The 14,221-nt window shown below is 43.3% G+C and overlaps 2 protein-coding genes across 9 annotated transcripts in view; one reads left to right on the top strand and one right to left on the bottom strand.

The window, feature by feature from the left end:
- Positions 1–183: 183 nt before the first annotated feature.
- ilkap (integrin-linked kinase-associated serine/threonine phosphatase) lies at positions 184–5,184 on the bottom strand. 3 transcript variants are annotated; one of them, XM_015059740.1, is made up of 10 exons: positions 4,853–5,184; positions 3,602–3,706; positions 3,358–3,475; positions 3,149–3,255; positions 2,988–3,081; positions 2,823–2,910; positions 2,613–2,746; positions 1,843–1,962; positions 516–597; positions 184–423 (listed from the first exon to the last, which is right to left on the bottom strand). In XM_015059740.1, exons 1-10 carry the CDS (start codon positions 4,893–4,895, stop codon positions 283–285), a joined length of 1,032 nt encoding a protein of 343 aa, XP_014915226.1. In that variant the 5' UTR covers positions 4,896–5,184; the 3' UTR covers positions 184–282. The 3 variants fall into 3 exon arrangements, with proteins under 3 accessions (XP_014915226.1, XP_014915229.1, XP_014915228.1); XM_015059743.1 differs by lacking the exon at positions 4,853–5,184 and having other exon boundaries at positions 3,615–3,705; XM_015059742.1 differs by lacking the exon at positions 4,853–5,184 and having other exon boundaries at positions 3,579–3,694.
- A 1,125-nt stretch (positions 5,185–6,309) lies between these two features.
- ltbp4 (latent transforming growth factor beta binding protein 4) overlaps positions 6,310–14,221 on the top strand; it is a 42,255-nt gene continuing 34,343 nt past the window's right edge. For 3 of the 6 annotated variants that reach the window (XM_015059730.1, XM_015059732.1, XM_015059731.1), the window contains exons 1-4: positions 6,312–6,725; positions 8,796–8,866; positions 10,069–10,612; positions 13,474–13,676. In XM_015059730.1, the coding sequence (XP_014915216.1) occupies positions 6,538–6,725; positions 8,796–8,866; positions 10,069–10,612; positions 13,474–13,676 (1,006 nt within the window). In that variant the 5' untranslated portion in view covers positions 6,312–6,537. Of the gene's footprint in view, positions 6,726–8,795; positions 8,867–10,068; positions 10,613–13,473; positions 13,677–14,221 lie in introns of all 6 variants that reach the window. The other 3 variants (XM_015059735.1, XM_015059733.1, XM_015059734.1) reach the window with 3 other exon arrangements.

Consider the following 14,221-nt stretch of genomic DNA (forward strand, 5'->3'; position numbering starts at 1 on the left):
GCTCAGAGGATGAAAGAGACCACCCACGGAGGGTGAGAGGGGAATTTTTTTTTTTATATATATTTATAAGCTCTGCTCGGTCATTCTCCACCACCTTTGGGGGTGTCCAAAGGTTTATAAATGTCTGGTTTTTTCCTGAACTCATCATCTGAGTCAATCACAGAAAATCTAAAGGACACAAGATAAAGAAAAAGATTTTATTTGCAAACAAACGAGACATGCAGAGTGAAGCCGGCAGGATGCTGCTGCTGCCGATGATGATGATGGTGGTTCTGAGCGCGCTCAGTGGCAGACAGAAACCAGGATGACGGTGACGTTGTCGGCGCAGCCTCGCCTCACCGCCTCGCTGGCCAGCTGCTGACACGCCGCCTCAAAGCGCAGCTCCTCCTCCGTCAGCTCGTCCTTCTGCTCCACGCTCGCCTCCTGCAGGAAGACACAGGAGCTCTGTGACCTCACTTCCTGTCAGACCAGAACAGTATCCAGGCAGATTTGCAGCTTCGACATGGACATCACACCTGGAGGACGCTGAGAACAAACTTGACGGCTTCGTCGGCTGAAAACACTTTGAACAAACCGTCACAGGCCAGAAGGATGAACCTGCAGAAAATCATGTCTATTAATGTTGGAGGAGATTAATCTGTTTATATTTATAATCTGTTTATATTTACACAGATTTGTTAATTTCATCAAAGTCAGGTGAAAATGTTTGTGTGAACAAATGTGCATGTAGGAGGAAATTCTCCCATTTCCTCCAGACCAAGAACTGCAGCTTGTTCCTGTCCTAAAGGAGCTTCAGGCGTGGCGTCATGTTGTAGGGGTCATTCAGTGCATAGGCCGGATCGCCTTTTGGGGCGGCTAAGGTGGGAATGACAGTGATGTAGAAGACATCACTTTGAGGTTCCTTCAGGTCTAGAAGATCTAAACATCTGCTAATTTAAGCTGTGTGGGAACAGCAGGGCATATAGAATAAACACAAACCACTGACAGCTGTCTGTGTGTTATGCTAGCATTGTTGCTACGCTTACATTCACTCTGCTTATGATCAGAAGATGAATGAAGGGATACAATTTTCTTTACATATCAGTAGAAGACACTTGAAAGAACATATGTTCAAAATATTTTATTTATATTTGTTTATTTAATTATTTTACTGACTTCCTCTTGTTCAGGTTTGTGACAGACATTTACCTCCAGCGTCAGGCAGGAAGGTCATGTGACCTTTCACACTAGATACATGAAATTGATATTGCTTAGAGTAGACACACTATTGTTTTATTTTAAAACTTCAATTAGCCAAAAGTCAAAACAATTATTTTAGAGCTTCTAGAAATTAGAAAAAATCTCTGGAGACAATTGATGTCGGTGGGATTAAATAGGTTACATGATCAGTTTAAACACTGCCTGGATTTTAGGCTGGTTTCACTTTAAACAGATTTCCACCTGATTTCCCTGTCCTCTGTGTAGAGAACTAGAATATAATCCAGAATAATCTAGAGTAGCGCCTACTGGTGGCAGCATGTTGGAGCTGCTCTGCTCTGGTTTCTTCTTTTTGACTTTTGTTCATCATTTCTGGCTGAATATTTGCCGGTTTGGACAACTATTCTTTCTTATGGATGCTGAGCAGCTGAAAGGATTTCTGAATTTGAGTAACCATGGCAACAACTGGAAGCAGCTGATTAGCATCTCAAATAATCCCTGAACTTTGACCATGAAGGAAAATGGATGCAGAGACAGAAGAAGTTCAGACCGTTATGAGGATCATCCTGACTTTAGGATCTCCTCCCCTACCCTAACAGGCGGTCGGTGTTTTGGAGCAGGGAGCGTGTGCGGCTGCGTTCTTGCCTGTCATTGGCTGTGAGCTGGCACCTCCTCACGTCGGGCGTAGAAATCACGCCACAGCGTTTGTACTGACCGTCTCCGATGGACCGGGACACTTCCAGGACGCCGAGGACGCGGCCGTCCCTGTGGAGACGGACAGAAAGACGGCTCTTTACGCTTTTGGTTTCAAATAATGTTTATAATACAATTCTTTTTCAGATTAAAATTTTACTTCACCTTCTCTGTTTAATTTTTTCAATATAATTTTTATCAATTTCTAATTATTTTTCTGTATTATTCTTTCAGTTTTAATTGACTTATTTAAATTTTTTTAGCTTCTATTTTTTATAATTTATTTTTGTTTGCATTTTTTCTGTTTATCAGTTTAAAATAATTTCTTATTCCATTTTTTTTTCTGTTTCAAATCATTTTTATATTACAATATTTTCCAGCTTCAAATCCATGTCTTTTATGTCAAAATGTTGTCTTAGTTTGAAATTATAATATTTTTGACAAACCATTCGGCCCTAAAGTAGCTCCGTAGAACTCAGTTCCGTAGGGGATTTGGGCCGACAGGGTTGGAGAAAACGCCCGGATGCGGCGTGTTTATTGGTTTCAACACCGATACAAAGGTGTGAGCTGATATCCATATTTAATATTAATATTAAATATGTTATAGACATTAAATGGTATTAATATTTCCTTTTAGACGCTGTAAAAATTGTTCCCATGGCTGCCTTCATCTCTATGCTTCAGGTAAACCTCCCACAATCCTTTGCTGCGTGCCGGCTGACCTGACGGTGCCTCCGGCCCTCTGGATCCTCATGCGCTCCTCGTAGATGGTCGGGTTGTGTTCCTTGCTGAGTGCCAGAGTGACCGACTTCCTCTGGCTGTCTGCGGCCGCCGCCTCCGTCCGACACAGCACCGCCTGCAGACACACAGCAGCTGCTGCTCAGCGGGGCCCCCTGCAGGAGCCCCGGGGCGCTGCGCCGAGCCCAGCTCACCCTGCTGTCCCCCAGATTGGCGGCGTACACCGTGTCGTCCACCACCAGGACGCAGGTGGCCGTGGAGCCGTCCTTCCAGGCCGGCTTCCTGCTCACAGAAACAAGATGGCGTCTCAGCAAGCGTCCCCTGGAGCTCCTTCAGCTCCGAGCGTTTTGAGGTCTTACTGGCTGGAGGCTTTCTTCAGGAAGTCCTCGTCTGTCTGCCGGAACGTGTCCAGGAGACACTTCTTCAGCAGCTTGTCCAGATTCTCAGCGTCTCCTGGAACAGAGACGCCATCAAGAAGTGTTCATCAGAAGATCCCATCTGGACAGGAAGTGAGACTCACCTGAGGGGAACTTCTTGGCCAGGTTCAGGTGAAGGTTTTCAGCTGCGAATCGAGACGCTCGAGCGCCGCCGTGACCATCAAACACGGCGAAATACGAGACGCGAGAGCTGCAGAGACACAGAAACACCCAGAGACTAATTCTGTCCTCCTGAACCAGAGCAGGACAAGAAACAGGAAGTCAGGAAGACTGGAAGTTGAGGCAGTCTTACACGTGTCCCGGCAGCGAGGACAGACAGCTGCTCATGTCGGGCATCAGCACATGGGCGTCCTGCATCTCGTCGCGCTCGCCGCGCCGCGCGGCCGCGTAGCCTCTGAGCCGGGGCAGACCTGCGGCGGACAGACAGACGGACGGACGGAGTGGGTCGGCTGCTGCCTCGCCTCGGCTACTCAGCGGCTGACAGCTTCAAGAGAGCAAAGGAAGAAAACAAACATTGTGGTGGAACAGCTGAAAACCTTCTCTACAAACTTTCTTGATCTCGTCCTTCTCCTCCTCTTCCTCTTCGTCGTCTCGCCTCCGTTTGAACCTTCTGTCCTCTTCATCCTGAGCTGGAGGAGCAACTGGAGACCAAGAAGACATTTAAAGACAAGAATGTCATTCAGATCACCAAGCTAACATTATCATAGCATTAGCTGGCTGAATTTAGCTTAGCTTATTTTGCTCTATGACCATTAGCTGCTATACAGCTGAACAGATTGTCTTTACAGAAAAATGTTATCTCAACATTTTTTGTCCGTTTCAAATTCTCATTACAATTTTCCACCAGGTTCAAATCTTTTTTTTATTCCTAAATGTCTTAATCATTTTTAGGTTTAAATTTTTTTTATACAATTCTTTCAGTATTAAATCGTTGTTTTCAATCAAAATAGTTTTTTAGTTTGAAAACTTTTTTTTTTCATCTTTAAAATCGATTTTCAATCTTTTTTTTTGTTTCACAAAAAATAGTGGATATTTCTTAAATTCAAATCTTTTAATTTTTTTCTCAGTTTCAAAGTTTATTTCTTAAAAAAAACTTTATGGTCCCAGTTTAGCTTCACTGAGCTCAGCTTGGTGGGGAAGGAGTGCAAAGAGTCTCACATTTAGATCCAGGGACAGAAGAAAATCCCAGATGATTCACATTTATGGGTTTTAGGGTTGTACCGATACAAAAACTTTAGTTGACATCAATATCCAAATATTGATATTACTGCTATGGCCGATATTAATTATATTTTTCTATATCATTAAAATAATGTGACCACGATGCTTACAGACCTTCCTGTTGGTCACATGACCAAACAAACAGACCAACTCCCTCCAGAAACACAAGCAGCAACACGATGGAAATAAACATCTGCCCAGCTTTACTTATCGGACCGATATCGATATATCGGCCTCCCTAACTAATTTATTTTCAGTGATTCATCTGATTTTCTGAAGCTAAACTCATGTTAACACTGCGGTTCTGCAGAACCATCACTGGCTTTGGTTTGGACTCAGTTCGGTTCCAGATCCGCTGTAGATCAGTTCATGTGAACAGTAATCATTAGATTTCTGCAGCAGAACCAGAGGTGTTAATTGGATCTGGTTCTGAGTCCACTGCAGATGTTTTCTTTTTATCAGAGGCATCAATGAGAAGCTGGTTGTAGCTGCTAAATCCGGACTGGTTCTGGGACCAAACCGTGTCTTATCTCAGCTGCTGCCGGTACCGGTCGCTATGGACTCACCGGACGTCTGTGTCGGTTCTGGCAGGTCGTCGAACAGGTCCATTCTTCTCCTGGAATAGCCCAACAGCTAACAGGCTAGGCTAACTAACCTTCAGTTCGGTTCCGCTGTGTGAGTGTTCTGACACGGTCCACAAAAATGTCGACTCCAAACCTCGTTTATTTTTCAAACCGGTTCCGACGGTCCAATAGTGAACAGACCGTATGCTTCGTCCCTCTTTACCGCATACAGTCAGGTTGCGGACCAAATTCAACGGTTAGCATAAAGCTAGCTGAAGCTAATACAGGTTCCGGTCATTTCATTCAAAATAAAAGCTCGTTGAATTCTTGAAGTTATTTCAAAATAAAAGCTTCCAATCTGTAATAGGTTTTTTCATACTGAACACACACCTTCCAAGTAGATTTTTTTCAGAATAAAAGCTTACATTTACAACTTTATAAATGTCTTTCAAAAATAAAGTAAAAGTAGTCTAAAGTTTCACAATAAAATATTAAATGTTCCTTTGAGTTTCTTACAAAATAAAAGCTAGTATTTTATAATTACTATAATTTCTTTCAAAAATTAAAAAAGAAAAATCTTTACAAATATTTACACACATTATAAAGTAGTTTTTAAATGTTAAAAGCTAACTTTTAATCAAATAAATAACAATAAAACATCCCATATGTACAGCAATTTCTTTCAAAAATAAAATAGTCACAAAAAGGAAACATTTATGACTGCTTCCTTTATTACTCTGCAAATAAGTACTTACATATTTTATTGTGGCATAAAAATGCTCACAATACAAAGCTCAAAATAAAAGCATGTAATTTGAGTAAAAGAAACTTTCCGTAATTCAAATTAAACACATTTGTTTCTTTCAGAATAAAAATCCACAAAATAATTTTAGTATCTTTCAAAATAAAAGACATACATAAATAACATTGAATATTACAGACTAAATGATGTTACACATGGAAATCATTTTCTATATTATTTTTATAGTGGTGACACATTAACCTCTCCCTGCTGCCACTCATGGGGAAATGTAAGATATCAAACTTGTCAACTTGTTTTCTGTAAATTTAGTGTCTACTTTCAAATCATTAAAATAAAATGGCACACTTATTTACTCTGCATTTCAAGATCTAAATTATTTATTTCTAGGTTTCCACTACTTTAAAGTTAAAATCAACAGCCATAACACCAGCATGATATAAGCTAATTACAAATGATGCTAACGGTGTTAGCTATGCACCGTTAGCATGGCTAACGTTAGCATAGCTCAGGGGTGTCAAACTCCAGTCCTCAAGGGCCGCTGTCCTGCAACTTTTAGATGTGCCTCTGCTGCACCACACCTGAAAAGAATAATTAGGTCATTAGCAAGGCTCAGGAGAACCGATCTACACAGGGAGGAGGTAATTAAGCCATTTCATTCCTCTGTTTTTTACCTGTGGCACATCAAAACACTGCAGGACAGCAGAGGACTGGAGTTTGACACCCCTGGCATAGCTGGTGCTGACACGTTGGTATGGGGGACCCCGAAAAGGCTTGGTCCGGCCCTGGTCCCTGGTTCAGTTTAGTCCGGCCCTGGAACAGTGACCGGTCTGTGGAGACTTTCCCACCGCAGCGGTGACCCTGAACGCATCACCCGGAGGTGAATGAGGCCGGGGTCCGCTCTCAGCGCAGTCTGCGGGCTCTCATCATGCGGCTGGGGCTCCTGTGTCTGTGGACCGGCTGGATGCTCCGGAGCGCCGCGTCGCAGCCGCAGGACGGAGGGGTGCGACCCGGCGGACAGCTGCAGACCGAACCGGAGGGAGTCCGGACCGGGTTCCGGAGCCAGAGCAGCGGCGATCCGGCAGGTGGAGCCCGGAGGAGAGCAGCTCTGAGCGGGTGAGCAGCAGGAGGAACACCGCGGACCGGAACTTGAATTCACAGAAACTCACTAAAATAAAACTTACTGCTGGTTAAATGTTAATGTTAGTTTTTAACTTTTCTTCATGTCTTTAAATATAAGACACCATCCGATTGACGGCAAATTATTCTCTGAACACCTCTAATCTTTTTATTTTTTAATATTTTAAATTAATCATTTTAATTTCTGAGCTGATTATCAGTGATGTTTTGCGGTTTTTTGTTAAATGTTTGTCTTAAGCACAGGAAATGAATTATTTATCATATTTATGGAGTTATAGATATTTCCTGTATCAATAAAATGTGACATGAATTATACACTTATGATGCTGAAGAGTTTTCACAGTTACTGCTGTTTGTATCAACTCACAGCTGAAGAGTGCGGATGGCTCAAGCGTTTGTTTTGCAGCTGTTTTGCTGCAGCTTAATGATCACACCTGTTGCATCCTGAATACTTCCTGCTTTCAGCTTCTTTCAGAAACATCAGGAATCTGTTGAAACTCTGTTTCTGCTGAGCGACAGTCAAGTGACGGATTCAGAGTCAACACAGCCTGTGTGCAGATCAGCGCGTTTTAAACCCCGTCAGCTGACGGAGCAGGCGATGATTTAAACTTTGTGTTTCATCTTTTTAACACATTTCATGAAGTCTGAGGCTCCAAACCTCCACGGCAGGAGACTTCCCCTTAACACGAAGAAACCTTCAGCAGAACCAGGTTCAGAATCAGAACCAGGTTCAGAATCAGAACCAGGTTCACAACCAGTGGCCATCTGAAGGTTTGAGAAAACGGAGCAGAGACAGAACTAGAAGAAGTGATATGAAAAGTGAAACGTAAACAGCAGGAGAGGGAGAGCAGTCAGGTGATGGCAGCATCATAACCAATCAGGACGCAGAGCAGGTGGAGAAAAACAAAAGAAAAATACATAATTCTGCTTTTTATTTATCAGTTCTCAATACTGTGGCTTTGCTTCCTGGAAAAGGCTCAACAAGCAGATCTAATCATCTGTTGGTGTTTATTTTAAAACTATAAATATTTTTGAGTTATTTTTGTTATTTTTTAGTTGAGTTCAGGTTTGAACGGAGAGCTCCAGGCAGCAGAAACTAAACTGAGACATCAGACTGAAGGCCCAGAGGAAGGCCGGGGTGAAAGCTGCTTCCTCTGCTCTGCACACAGGCTGAGCTTCAAACCTTTTGTGTTCAGAGAACAGAGCAGCTCATGCTTCAGCTGCAGCTTCCCAGCATTCATCTTCCACTGGGCGACTCCACTGCTCTGTGAGCCGCAGGGCAGAAACGGACATCAGGCAGGCGGCCCGTCTCTTCTCGGGCTGTTAGCGACTTCAGACACTCGGTTCATTCATGAACCAAGAGCAGAAAACGCCTTCCAGTCCCGTCATCCGGCAGAACCGGAGAGCTGGTTCCCACTGCGACCTTGGAGCCTGAAGGTGAAACTGCCTGTGGCTCTGCGGTCACTGGGTCCAGTTTGGATCCAGTCAGCAGGCCTCCTCTGCTTCAATACGACCAGTACGCCGTGAGTAATGACTAAATCCTCTGCTGAGGCCGGATCCAAACTCACTGCTGCCTGAACCCGAAACAACAACGACGCCACGCATTCAGGGACTGAACCGGAGCCAGAACCAGCAGAACCCGGACAAACATGAGAGGATCTGAAGAACAACACCGGATGGATGGATGGATGGAGAGAGGAAACCCTTCAGGGTCCCATACTGTAGTTGTTGGGTTGTGATCCATCATTCATGAAGCTGAAGCTCAGTTAGATCCTCCGCCAACAGGGGGCGCTGTGAGGAGCGCAGCAGCACTGTTAGAACATCCGGGTTGGATGTTGGTTATTATGACTGACTGTCTCTGAGCTGATGGTCCAACAATCTGCAGACAAACAAAATTATTTGGTTGGAAGAATTTATGTTGTCACCACATTGGCCAGAAACGGGCAGAGCCGATTTCTGCTGCCTCGGGCTGTTTCAGTGTTCAATAACAGACCAACTCTGATGAATGAAGCGTTTTAAGGCCATAAATGACCCTTTTCTCCACAGACCTCGTGTTTGTGGAGGTCGATGTTGTCTCGGCTGGACTGTGTCCCCTAAAACCAAGAGGTGCACCAAGCGTAAGCATTTACTTTCTACTTTGGGATTTATTTCATTTTAAGTTCAGATTTTCGTTTAATTTTCGCCATGAAGACCAAATAACCGAAGGTGTTATTTTCTCCTAGTCTTCCTGCAGGTTTAAAGGTGTCAAATTTTCCAACATGACCTTTTTTCCAGACAGATCATAAATCTACCCAGACCAGGTTAGAACGATGTGCCGAAAGCCACAATATGTTCCCTGACTCGCATATCAAACAAGATATTTATAATCCTTCCATCAGAGGCTCTTCGAAATTTGATGGCGCCGATTCTACCTTCTCTACAGAACAGCTCGACGTGAACGCTGCGTGCCGCCGGACAGTTTACTGTGTGACACCGAGTACTTTGCTCGGACGCGTCCAGCGGACCTTCCAGGAGCGCCGCATGCAGACTCCCTCACACTCCGGTGTACTCTGTGAGCCGGTGGATAAATTCCTTCATTTCCTGTAATCCTAATGGATAGTTAGCAGGTTCGAGTAGCAAGGTGGGCAAGGCGGCCACCCAGGGCCGCCATGACACATCAGTCAGAGAGCCGCCGACTATCAGCCTATCAACTGGGTTGTATACAGTTCAATGTCGGGACGTTTTTCCACCGAGTAGTTTACTGTGGGACACTCGCAGTCTGCTTTGACTCCACCTCAAGTGAAGTACTAAGTACTACACCAAGTGAAGTATGTGGAGGCGTTTAGTCCTTTCAGATTATTGACATTTCTACTTCTATCCTCATTCTCTGCCCGTTTCCCTGGAGGTGGGTTGCTTTCTACCCTGTGAAAACGTTTCCTCTGAAGGCTGTTGGTCGCGGCCTCCAGCCTTGCTCCCTGACCCACCAGGAGGTACTCAACATTCTCCCTTGCTTAGGGTCTCTTCTTTCTTGGGTCTAGCTACTCAGACTTGAATTGGACCTCATGTTTTCCTGCCTCTAGTCTGTGGATTCCCACCTCTGCCTTACTGGCTCCATGCCCCAACCTTCTTGCCCTGTCAAGAGATTCTATGACTGTCAGCATAATTATATTTTATTTCCAGTAACCAAGTGTCATGATATGGTGTCCAAACATATTTTTCTATTGCTTGACTTATCCACAAGATATCCCTATGTAGCAAAACATTCCCAAACCATCATCCTTCCGCCACCGTGCTTGACATTTGCAGGAGTGTGGATTAAAACTATCCTCTTGTCCCGCAGCCAGATGTTTTCCTCCCTGCCGTAACGGATCATCGTGTGGACTTCCCAACAACTGTCTGTGCAGGAAAGGTTTCTATGGCGCCCGCTGCCAATTTTCCAGCGTTCCTCTTCCTGTGAGAAGGCCTCCAGAGACATCCAGCCATCCTGCCTCCACATCCCCAGCAGCTGGACCAATCGGGTCCAGTCAGAAACCTGAACCTCCAGGTTCATTTCAGAAGCTATTGAACAGTAACAACTCTAGTCCTCTGAAGTCTGGACGTCTAGCAGGTCAAGCTGAAGGCATGAAGGGGGATCCAGGAGATGTTACCCTAAGGTTTCTGAACGGAACGTCTTCCGGAAGCACAGGTCTGATGAGGGCAGATGCAGAGAGGCAAAGCTCAGATTCAAAACATGTCCTGGAGTTGAAGCTCCAAACTAACAGAGAAAACAAGAACCCATTGAGATCCGAGTCCCTGGAGCTGCAAGCAAGTCTGGAAGTTAAAGAGGATGAGGATCCGACTGGAGCAGAGAGGAGACCAGAGGAGATGAAGAGGCAGATCCCGAGGTAAAAGTCAATCCCTTGTGTCCTCTGACGTCTCCTCACACTTAGTCACAAAACGTTGTGCAATCTCCTCAACTCTCTCATCATCTTTTATCTTCAGCTGTTCTCTTGCAGTGCCTTCCTACCTTTCAAACCTTTGACTTTCTTCACTCACAGCCTTGCCACGTTCTTCTGTCCTCCCACTGTTTCCTCTCAACTGATGATTTGAGATGTCTGATTCTCACCTCATCACACCTCATTGCAGTTTTCTGTTCAGCCAGCAGGTGGAGACTGTCACCTGTTCTATACAGTGAACCTTGTTTTTTTTCCTCTCTGGACTCAGCCCTGAAACAGACAGCTGCATCGTTTATATCTGCAGTCTCCGGCTGTAGGTCCAAAGGGTCCAAAAGGACCAAAGGACAGTAGTTCTGGAGGGTTGGACTCCTGGTTTGTACTGAAACACTCGACGTCTACTTTGAGTTTCCTTCAAGCAGAAGAGAAGAAAGACCTGATTGTTTGTCTGTAAAGAAGTAAACCAGCTGACTGGGAGTGTGAAATGTAGATGAATAAACCAAACTTCAATGCTCTGAGAGGTCAGAGGTCAGAGCCTGGGTCATGACGGCCTGTGGGAAGATCTGGAGGGATTCTGAGTGAATCTGTCTTTAAACGTACCAACTGTGGATAAAACTTGTTTGTTTGCAAGTAATTCAGGGTTTATGAAAGTTATTCTGAGGTTTTCCTTGGACTTTGACTGTTCCATTTCAGTGCAGAACCTCCCCATTTTCAGATGAATGAACCTATTTCATGGCTATGAATCATTCAAATCATTTTTTGCTGCCTGAACACGGAAAACTTCACAAGAGAGTTTCAGGTTCATCTCTGTTTCTTTGGTAAATCCCTGAAAATCACCAAATTCAGCCTTAAAGATAAAAATAAGGATTTTAACTCCAGCACAGTGACTGTTGGAGAGCTGTTAGCTGAAAACTTGTTTTCCTGTAAACAACTTGGCCCGTTAGTTTATAATGGCTAAATTATAGAAATATAACTAAACTGTGACGATCTAAGCTCATTTGATCTTAACTAAGTTTGGGTTATCATGACTTAATTTAGACAAGCTAAATTATATTTAATAATTTCTTAACTTGGCTAATTCTACATTAGCTAAGCTTAGTTTAGTTCACATTAGCTTACTTTATCTTCTGTCATTCTGCTGTGGGTTAGTTTAGGTTATTTGAGTGCAGTCTACCTTAACTAAGCTTAGTTTATCACCTCATAGGTTAGCTCACTTTAGCTCTTCTTGCATTACTCTTAGTTTATCTCAACTTAATTTATTGCAGTTTAGTTCAGGCTGATGGAGTTTAACTTATTTTAGTTTGTGATAGCTTAGCTCGGTTTAACTTATGTTAGCCTGTCAGCATCCTAGACTGCATCACAACATGCTCTCATCCTCTTATTCTTGTTGTTTTAATAATTGCTTTTTTTATCTCTGCGTTTAGTTCGGTTTGGCCGCGCAGCTGCTTTGTAACGATGTTCATTGTTTCCAGTTGTTCCAAGCAGCACTTTTTATCTGAGCAACATGGACATGGAGGAACCGCGAGGCTTCCCGAGGTTTGGCCTGTTGGGTTTTGTTGGGGGCTGATTTAACGCCGCTGAGACAGTTTGTGGCTGGAACACGTTGTTCAGATCTCGTGACCCTGCAGAGCCCCTGGCAGTTTTATCTGCCCTGTCCGCTTCGCTGTGCTGCTAAAAATCAGCAGCTGCAGCGTCCAGACACACCGGGGCTGGGAACTGAGATCAGGCTTTCAGTCCGGTGTCGGCTCCGGCGCTGAGCTCTGTGGTGCAGAAAACCAGAATACAGAGAAAAGGTTTCGTCTGAGTGTGGTGGATCTAGATCAGGGGAGTCCAAAGTGCGGCCCGGGGACCATTTGTGACCCTCTGAAGGATCTTGGGCGGCCCTCAAATCTAAAATGGAGCAAATCTGTTCTGCAAGCATCGGTCTGTTGCAGAGTTTGGAAGTAACTAGTTACATTTACTCAGCTGCATTTACCTGAGTAACGTTTTTGAAAAGAATTTCTTTTAGGAGTATTTATTCTGTTCTGTACTTTTTACTTGAGTAATTTTATAAAGTATTTCTACTCTTACTTGCATAAAATTTCTGGATTTTCCACTGAATGAAAAACGAGTTTTAACCAAAAATCAGCAGACAGACTCACCTGCAGGTTTTATTAAAGCTTTATTAGGTTTTGTTTCTTGAATGAAACTGATTTGGAAAAATTTTCTTTTGCCAGATTTTGTTGTTTTTTTGTTATATGAATTATTGTCATTTTTGGTTCTTAAAGCCACAAAATTTAAACTTAACTTTATATTTTGGTCTGTCTGATGATGTGATTTTTAAATATTAAATGATTGATAATTTGATCAGTTACTCGGTACTTTTTACCAAATACCTTTTGCTTACTTGAGTAAACACACGTTGAAGCTGCTCTAACTGGAGTTCAGTTTCTGGTCTCTTTTTCATCTTTCATCTTCATGTTTTGCAGATGAATAACATCTGCTTAATATAATATTAGGTACTAGAAGTAGATTCATTAACACTCAACAAGGTTTTTGCATTCATCTTCGTAACTGGAACCACAAACATTTTCCTCAAAACCAAATAATGACACAACCCAGAAAATGTAGGATGTAGAACCTTCTGATTTTCTGAGATCCTGATTTTTGTATTTTCATTTTCTGTAAACAAAAAATAAAGGTTTGAAATATTCACTGCGTCATGAACCTATAGAGACGTAAAATACGGAACATTTTGACAATATTAAAAAATTTTACGCTGGATTTGATATGAACACTTTCCTGTTTGTTATGTAAATGTTTCTGTGTGTCAGTCTGAGGGAGGCCCAGTCCGTTCTGCTGAGAAACTCTTTATCACGAGGAAGAGGAGGCAACATGGCCGCCCTGCTGATGAAGCACATAAGAAGAGAGAAGAGGAAGCTACACACACTGACCTCTTCATCCTCTTCACCAACGACCATGAGGGCCTTTCAGAACCAGAGAGGTCGGGTCGACTCCCACCTCGCTGCTCCTAAAGGTTTGTCACTTTTCTCTTTCCTGCTTTGAAATTATCATTCATTTTCCTTCCACACATCGGTTTCCTTTTTATAAGTTAGATATTCCCTGATTGTTCGATAAGTAATAAATCAGCCAGTTGTATATCAGGAACTCACTGGTCCAAGAAGGAGGACGTGTTTGTGGAGGTCAGAGGTCAGAGGGGAATGGCTCGGATATCTACTGTAACACACTGACTTTAAAAAGAAAATAAAAAATTACACATATAGGATGCACTTGACTGCAAGTCTCAGGTGACCTTTGAGTTTTTTTAAAAACATTTTTATTATAATTATTAGACTTTTGTTCTTTATGAAAACAAAATTGTGGAAAAACAATTAAAAATGCAGTTTTGTGTCAAAACGTTCTGTGTGACGTCTGTGAGGGAGCTTACATCCTAAACATGTTGTTGGTTTTTCATAAACTCAGTATAACTAAAGCTGAGGAAACTGTCCTTTAAACTGTTAAAGCAGGGGTTCCCAAACTACGGCCCGCGGGCCGCATCCGGCCCGCCTCCACATTTGGTCC

The sequence above is a fragment of the Poecilia latipinna genome, unplaced genomic scaffold (assembly GCF_001443285.1).
Source record: "Poecilia latipinna isolate Pla-1442-1.1 unplaced genomic scaffold, P_latipinna-1.0 Scaffold1656, whole genome shotgun sequence".
Classification (NCBI taxonomy): domain Eukaryota; kingdom Metazoa; phylum Chordata; class Actinopteri; order Cyprinodontiformes; family Poeciliidae; genus Poecilia; species Poecilia latipinna.